We start from the raw sequence: 7,773 nt of genomic DNA, 5'->3' as shown, positions 1-7,773 counted from the left end.
CTGCATGTGTACCTGTATGTGGGTGCGCATAGGTCCGTGTTGGTGTCTGCATGTGTACCTGTATGTGGCTGTGCATAGGTCCGTGTGGGTGTCTGTATGTGAACTCAGAGATCCACCTGCCTCTGTCTCTGAATGCTGGGACTGAAGATGTCTACCACCACATTTGAGATTATGTCTGAGAGTTTTGAAAACTGGCCATGTAGCCCATGCTGGCCTACAGCTTAATCCTCCTGCCTCAGACTGCTGAGTGCCAAGATTACAGGATTTAATGGCCCTCTTTATTACCTCACACCATTTAGTACTCTGAAAAATTCAGTAACATCTCCAAGCCTAGACTGTGGATGTCACCTCAGGAGCTGTGTCTGTGGGGTGGGAGAGATGGCCACCTCAGGAGCTTCTTGGTAAAACTCACTCCCAGAACCACATGGCAGACCTGGTCAGGCCGACTTTCTGTTTAACAAGGACTGCCTAACCTGAACTAGACCATGATTCTTTTCTCAGTAATTAACACTTCTAGCTTTAGTCTATTTGGGGAGGGAGGGATTATTTTTGGTTTTTGTTTGTTTTCGAGATGGGGTTTCTCTGTGTAGCCCAGACCGTGCTGGAACTCTGTGGACCAGGCTTGCACAGAACTCAAAGATTCGCCTGCCTCTGCCTCCTTAGTACTGGGAACGAAGGCATATATCACAACCTCCGCCTCCGCCCCCCCCCGCCCCCCCGCAGGCTTTAGTCTATAGACTGGTGGCAGAGACCTATAATCCCAGCACTCAAGAGATAGAGGCAGGATGGTTAGGAGTTTGAGATTAGTCTAGCCAGCCTAGGCTATAAAAGACCTTGTCTCAATAAAAAAATGTTAGGGGCGGTGGCTTATAAACCAGTTAGTAGAGTGATTTTGTCACCTCCATGAAGCCCTGGGTTCCACGTCCAGCACTACATGGACTGTACTATAGTAGAACTTGGGAGTGGCATTCAGAGGCTCGGGTGTTATCCTTGGCTACATATGGAATTGGAGGCCAGCCTGGGCTATATGAGACCCTTAGAAAAAAAGAAAAAAAAAAACCTTAAAATTGCCAGACTGGAGAGATGAGATGGCTCAACAGTTAAAAGCACTGGCTGCTTATTCCTCCAAAGGACCTGGGCTTAATTCCCAGCACCCACAAGGCAGCTCACAACTATCTGTAGTACCAGTTCTAGATTTGGCACCCTCACACAGACATGCATGCAGGCAAAACACCAATGCACATAAAAAATAAAAAGGAGCTAGGCAGTGGTGGCACACACCTTTAATCCCAGCACGTGGGAGGCAGAGGCAGGTGGACTTCTGAGTTCGAGGCCAGCCTGGTCTACAGAGAGAGTTCCATGACAGCCAGGGCTACACAGAGAAACCGTCTCAAAAAAAAGGAAAAAAGAAATTTGCCAGATCTAATGGTGCACACCTTTCTTTAGTCCTATGCACTTGGGAGGCAAAGGCAGGCAGATGAAGGGCAGCCTGGCCTACATAGGGAGTTCTAGGACAGCCAGAGTTACAGAGTAAGACCCTGACTTGAAAAACTTAGAAAAATCTAAAAGAGAATTATTACAATATGTGGCTATTTGATTGTCTATATGTGCACCATGTTGGTATAGGTCAGAAGAGGGTGTTGGATCCTTGGAGTTGGAATTACTGATGGCTAAACTGTCACATGGGTGCTGAAACTGAATCCTTGATCCTCTACAAGCCAGAGCTATACAGAGAAACCCTGTCTCGCAGGTTAAAAAAAAAAAAAAAAAAAAAAAAAAAAAGGAAACCATTTTGGTAGTCCAATTCTTTAATCCCAGCACGAATGGCAGAGGAGGCAGGTGGATTCTGAGTTCAAACAGATCTAGTGAGATCTGTCAGGCCAGCCAAGGCTACACAGAAAGACCCTGTCGCAGAAACATAAAGCAAACAAAAGTGTTAGAAAGGCACCGCGCTTTACCACTCAGAAGCCGTTCCTTTCTCCCAGCAGTCGAAAGAATGAACTAAGGTCCGGGTCGCACAGTAAGAGCTTGCTTAAATAGGATTTCCCGTGGTACGTGAATGAATAGAATGTTCCAGTTGTAGGAGTTTCCAGTCCTGCCTCCCTTCCTCCCGGAGGCGCTACAGACCCAGGATGGGCCCGTGCCAGCCCGGCTCCAGCCTCTCCGCTGGGGTCAGTTAATCCTCCTCCTCTTTCCCGCCCGCCCGCCGGTTTTGAAAAACCAAAAACCCTGCTGTGGCGGGCAGCTCCACCGGCCGCTGCGCGCTGACCAATCAGGAGCCACGCCACCGCTACGGGAGAGACCAACCTCCCCAGCAACGCGTGCTGATTGGCCGACATTCCCAGCGGGCGGGACTAATGGAGGTCGGGCGCTGGGCAAAGCGGCTCGCGCTACTCTGTTGCGAGTTTGTAAGAAAACAAGGGCGCTCTGGGCGGGGCCTGGGGCGGGCTTGCCCCGCCCACTAGCGGCTGACTCCGGCGGCCAGTACAGCGCCGGCTCAGAGCAGACCCCGCCCGCGCAAGGAGAGGAGGGAGGGTGAGTCTGGGGAGACCCGGCCCAAGGGGCGGGCGCCGAAGGGCTGGGCGGGGTTCCCTGCTGCCTCTCTCGGTGACAGGGGGGAGGAGCTGGCTGCGAGAGCGGGGGTCGTACGGGCAGACGGCGCAGGCTCTGCGGCCAGGGAATAACCATAGAGTTGGCTCTGGTGGCACCGCAGCCCCTAGTGTTCTGATCCAGCTCTTGCTGGTTCCCCAGCCCTGACCTGAACTGGGCTTGGGGCTGGGTGGGTTTCACAGACCACCGGTATCCACTATGCTCCTGGAAGAAGTCTGCGTCGGCGACCGGCTGAGTGGCGCAGCGGCCCGTGGCGACGTGCAGGAGGTGCGCCGCCTTCTGCACCGGGAGCTGGTGCATCCTGACGCCCTGAACCGCTTTGGCAAGACGGCCTTGCAGGTGAGGCCTGGTTGGCACCCGGCCCCCACACCCCATCCCTGCAAATCTCCTGAGCCGGGTTGGTGATCCCCTAAGGTCTAGTCCTTGCTTGCACCGATGTTGGGTGGGTGGTGAGGATGCGATGGGGGAGGGGATGGCTTTTCAGCTCTTGTCTAATAGCCTGAAAGATTCCGTTTCGATGCAGACCTTTATTCCGTGGGTGGGTTGGGGTTCATCATCTTTTCGTGCCAGTCCTTGAGGACAGCTCATATTTCTTGAGGGTTCTTAAAGACATTCGATCTCTGGAAGATGGCATGCATGTCTTCTCCAGAGGAGATAGACTTTTTTTTCCTTTTTTTTTTTTTTTTGGAGGTGTCCTCTTGAGGGATCTCTGGTTATTTCGGGGGAGTCTTCGTTTCGGCAGGTGATGTAGATTTTTTCCCCCTTTAGTATCTTCTGCGTGCCTAGTAACAAAAACGAGTCCTTATTACTTGAAGGCTCCATAACTTGGGTGGCATTTATAGGAGAGTCCCACCTTTTCATGGGTACTCATACATTCCGAAGATCATGCCTATGTCCAAGGAAGTTATTTCTCGACAAAGGGGAATCCAAATTGGCTAGAGCATCTCTTTTCTCAAAAATTCTATGTAGTTCCCAGATTATAGGGTTGTAGTGTTGGAGGGGCTTTACAGCCCTAATAATCACCCATATGGGATTGCTCTGTCCCTCAAAGAGCGCTCTCTCTCTCTCTTTCTCTCTCTCTCTCTCTTCCAAGACAGGGTTTCTCTGTATAGCCCTGGCTGTCCTGGAACTTACTCTGTAGACCAGGCTGGCCTCGAACTCAGAAATCTGCCTGCCTCTGCCTCTAAAGTGCTGGGATTAAAGGCGTGCGCCACCACTGCCTGGTCCGATTCCCTTTCTCGTCCATTCTCTTTACTTCTCTTGCTTCTCCATTTTCTTTTTCTATTTCTGAGATAAAGTCTCACTCTGCATCTCAGACTGGCCTTGAACTTGAGACTGTCCTCCCAGCTGAGCCGCTGAGGCCCTGGGATTATGAGAGCGTGTCACTATGCCTGGCCCTTTAGTGTTTTTGTGAGTCACTTTTAGAGTTAGGGCTTTTTGTTGTTGTGTTGTTGTTCTTAAGAGACATTTGGGCTACACAGTGGTGACACAAATTAATCCAACACTTAATCTTTAATCCAGCGCTTGGGAGGCAGATGCAGGTGGATCTCTGTGAATTTGAGACCAACCTGGTCTACAGAGAGAATTCCAGGACATCCAGAAGGACATCCTGTCCCTGACAAGGATGGGGGTGGGGCTTAGAAGGTGGGGGGGGGGCCGGGGGGGAGAGGGTCCTTATTTTCAAGAACCTGTTCTCTAGGGTCCCAGTATGATCCCTTGGGGCCTGACTTTCCTGGGGTCCCCGTTCCTTAAGGATCCCTTTCTCTGGTGCTCTGGATTTCTGGAAGACCTCTTTATTCTACCTGACCTGTCTCCAGTGGGGACCTCCTGACTTTCTGCTCTCCACCCCCATAGGTCATGATGTTTGGAAGTCCAGCAGTTGCTCTGGAACTCCTGAAGCAAGGCGCCAGCCCCAATGTCCAGGATGCCTCCGGTACTAGTCCTGTGCATGATGCAGCTCGCACTGGGTTCCTGGACACCCTGAAGGTTCTGGTGGAGCATGGTGCTGATGTCAACGCCCTGGATAGCACCGGCTCGCTCCCCATCCATCTGGCCATACGAGAGGGCCATAGCTCCGTGGTCAGCTTCCTCGCTCCTGAATCTGATCTCCACCACAGGGACGCTTCGGGTCTCACTCCCCTGGAGTTGGCTCGGCAGAGAGGGGCTCAGAACCTCATGGACATTCTGCAGGGGCACATGATGATCCCAATGTGACCCAAGGCCACTGGCTCCAGCCTTACTGGGTTACTTGTCAACAAAAGAGGAAAGAAACTTTCTCTTTTCATGCCTGTCTTTTGAAGAAGGGAGTGGGAGGAACAGTTTGTGGTTTATTGGTGTTGATTTCTTGAGTGTGTGTGTTTGGGGGGTGTTTCTCATTTGTTTTTCTCACCCCTTTTGGTGTGTTGGACAAAGAAGGGGCTCCTACAGGCAACAGCCACCTAAACGGTTCAGTTTCCTCTGCACTGGGGCTGCACAGAAGACCTCAGGGCAGGGGTTTAAAGCCCTAGCCTCAGAGTGAGGTCATCACTTCCCCGGCCCTTGGAAGCTGGTGACCTTGGCAGGCTGTGCTCAGAGAGCCCTGAAGTGTGAGCCATCTACTTTGGGCATGGGAGGGGGAGGGGAAAACATTTCAAATCAGTTAAAAGGATAACATGAGTTCATTTTTCTTTCTTGGAAGGTTTCCAGTCTGTTGTACAGAGTTTGAAATATATATATTTATTGCTTTATGGAAAGAAATTGTTTTGTGTGATCATTTTATGTTTTAGCCCATTAAACTAAGACTGCGAGGATGACTTCAGATTTAGGAGTCTGGGATGGGGTGGGTATTCAGAGGGTAGGGTGAGACTATGGATGGTGTAGGGTGATGGGGCTGTTAACACGGTCATTCCCAGGGCGTCAGGGTAACTGAGTTGGGTGGGGCAGCGGTCGGGTGCTGTCAGAACGGAAGAGAGGCAGGAAACCGCGAGTGGAGAAAGGGGCCCCCAGATGTCAGCTGGGTGCCGGGAGCCGTCAGGGTGGAGAAGGGTGGGCGGTGGCTTGTGGCCTTTCCCCGCAGTGGCTTGTCCCCGTGGGTGTGGCCTGCTGAGCAAAAGGCCAGCGGGATCCCGGTAGAGCGGAGGGTGGAGCAAGCTGCGTCTGCAGGGGACGTGCTCCTTACGAAAAGCCCTCAGGGGGCGTGCCCGACGGAGGCCACACCCCGGAGGGGGCGGTTGCACGCGTGCGCGCTAGGTCGCACAGCCGCCATGCCGGAACCGCGCGCCTCCGGGTCCCTAAAGGTGAACGCGGCGTTCGCTGCGCGCTACAGCCGTTACCGCGAGCGTGAGGAGCTTCAGCGGCGTGAGTGAGGGGCGCCTGCGCAGGCCAGGGTGTGGGGAACCGGGTCTGGTGGTGGTAGCTGTGAGGAACCCCGTGTATATTCCACAGTGAAAGATCGCTATGGAGATCCGGACGACGGCGGCGACTCCAGCTCCGAGTCTGACTCCAGCGATGAGCATGTGGTGAGCTTCCGCGCGACCCGGCTTCGCCTCCTACCCAGACATCCTACCCACCTACCTGTACGCGGGGCTTTCCCTAACCGGGCTTGGCTGTCCGGCAGCCTTCAGGACCCGCCCCCATGCGTAGAGTGACAGGCAGTATCCTCCTCGACGCCGGGATCGCCAAATACGTCCTTCTTTCTGGAAGAGCCTCCAAGCCCCCGACCACTGAGCTCTCACCTGGATGCACAGGGGTGCCTTACCCTATGGGGATGTTCGAGATTTCCCTCCTGATCCCTTAAGAGACAGATAGCCCCTTCCAGAGGGGCACTGAATTTACCTACTTTCCTAACTTAGCCTCAAGTCTCCTAGAGCACCCCAATTTAGATATACAGCGGGAGCCTGACCCTAACCCCATGTCCTGCATCTAAATCCCTTGAGTAACAAGCACCATTTTCCTTGTATCTAGGGATTTACCAAATCCTCCCTATTTCCCCAGAAGGACCGAGCACCTTAATCTCATAGGGTCCAATAAGAACATTCAGGGTCCACGCCCTCATCCATTGGGTGACAATATCTAGGAGATACCAAATCCTCACTACTATCCAGATGTGGCTCCAGACTTCTCATCAATTCTTAGAACTCCTCCACTAACCCAGTGGAGCCCTCCCTACGCCTAGCTAGGGGTTGTCATATCCTATCTACGATATCTTCACTTTATTCTCCATCACCACAGACGATACCTCACCATCCTGATTAGTGGTCCCTAGGAGCCACCTTTCCATTCCTAAACCCAAGAGTCTGACATGGAGGTATCCACTACACCATGTGGGGCCCCAGTGTCCTGTTGAGATTGTACTTTTCTGCCCAATGCCTCCTTTACTCTTGTCAAAGCCACAGCTGTGCAGACACAGTGCTGTGCCTGCTTCTCCTCTCCTTGTCCTCCCTCCCTACACTCTGCCCTCAAGGTTGCTGGTCCCTGCTGCAGCCTGTCCTCATATGTCACCACCCTACCTGCCTGTGTCCAGCTTCCTTCTGAAGTCAACCCTACTTCCCTTTCCTGCTCTAGGAATTTGATCCCCAGCAGGAGCGAGACTTTTACAGGACCCTGTCATTGCTGAAGAAGAAGGACCCTCGAATTTACCAGAAAGATGCCACCTTCTATCAGAGAACAGGTGGGCAGGGGTCTTCGCTAGGTGCCTTAGTGCAGATGGAATTGAGTTGCGGAATGAAGTGTATGCCTTCCCAGAGTGGCAGGGTATATAACCCATATTGAGTACTCAGGAGGCTGATAACTCAGGGCTCAGGGCCAGGCTGAGCTTCATAATGAGATCCTGTGTCAAAAAACCCAAAAAGGCTGGGAATGGGGTGGGTTGGTAAAGCAGTTGCCATGCAAAGCTGAAGAGCTGAGCTTTATCCTGAGAAATCACAGGATGGATCTGGTGAGCACACGCATCGGTGATGTTGGTGCCAGGGAAGCGGAGACAGGCAGCTCCTGGGAGGCTCGCCAGCATTGTGGGGGCCAGTGGTGCTGCACACCTTTAATCCCAAAACACTCCAGAGGCAGAGGCCAGCCTGGTTATAGAATGAGTTCCAGGCTAGGACGTCATGAAATCCTGTCTTGAAAAATGAGAGAGCCGGGCGTGGTGGCGCACGCCTTCAATCCCACCACTCGGGAGGCAGAGGCAGG

General features: G+C 52.8%; 2 protein-coding genes across 2 annotated transcripts in view; both read left to right on the top strand.

Moving 5' to 3' along the window:
• Positions 1-2,486: 2,486 nt before the first annotated feature.
• On the top strand, positions 2,487-5,395 carry Cdkn2d (cyclin dependent kinase inhibitor 2D). The gene is made up of 3 exons (XM_021207376.2): positions 2,487-2,535; positions 2,793-2,949; positions 4,465-5,395. The coding sequence occupies exons 2-3, from the start codon at positions 2,809-2,811 to the stop codon at positions 4,822-4,824; spliced, it is 501 nt and encodes a 166-aa protein (XP_021063035.1). The 5' UTR covers positions 2,487-2,535; positions 2,793-2,808; the 3' UTR covers positions 4,825-5,395.
• A 447-nt stretch (positions 5,396-5,842) lies between these two features.
• Positions 5,843-7,773, top strand: part of Kri1 (KRI1 homolog) — a 13,085-nt gene continuing 11,154 nt past the window's right edge. The window contains exons 1-3 of the mRNA XM_021206029.2: positions 5,843-5,946; positions 6,034-6,107; positions 7,153-7,258. Of these exons, the coding sequence (XP_021061688.1) occupies positions 5,853-5,946; positions 6,034-6,107; positions 7,153-7,258 (274 nt within the window). The 5' untranslated portion in view covers positions 5,843-5,852. The remainder of the gene's footprint in view (positions 5,947-6,033; positions 6,108-7,152; positions 7,259-7,773) is intronic.

This window comes from Mus pahari, chromosome 10 (genome assembly GCF_900095145.1).
Source record: "Mus pahari chromosome 10, PAHARI_EIJ_v1.1, whole genome shotgun sequence".
Taxonomy (NCBI): domain Eukaryota; kingdom Metazoa; phylum Chordata; class Mammalia; order Rodentia; family Muridae; genus Mus; species Mus pahari.
Note: the sequence above shows the minus strand (reverse complement) of the source record. Positions and strands in the feature narration are given on the sequence as shown.

Excerpts from the sequence above, each read along its gene's own strand:
- Cdkn2d (XM_021207376.2), top strand. The coding sequence starts at position 2,809 with ATGCTCCTGGAAGAAGTCTGCGTCGGCGACCGGCTGAGTGGCGCAGCG. Across the intron at positions 2,950-4,464 it reads TTGGCAAGACGGCCTTGCAG|GTCATGATGTTTGGAAGTCC; the intron begins GTGAGGCCTGGT and ends CCACCCCCATAG.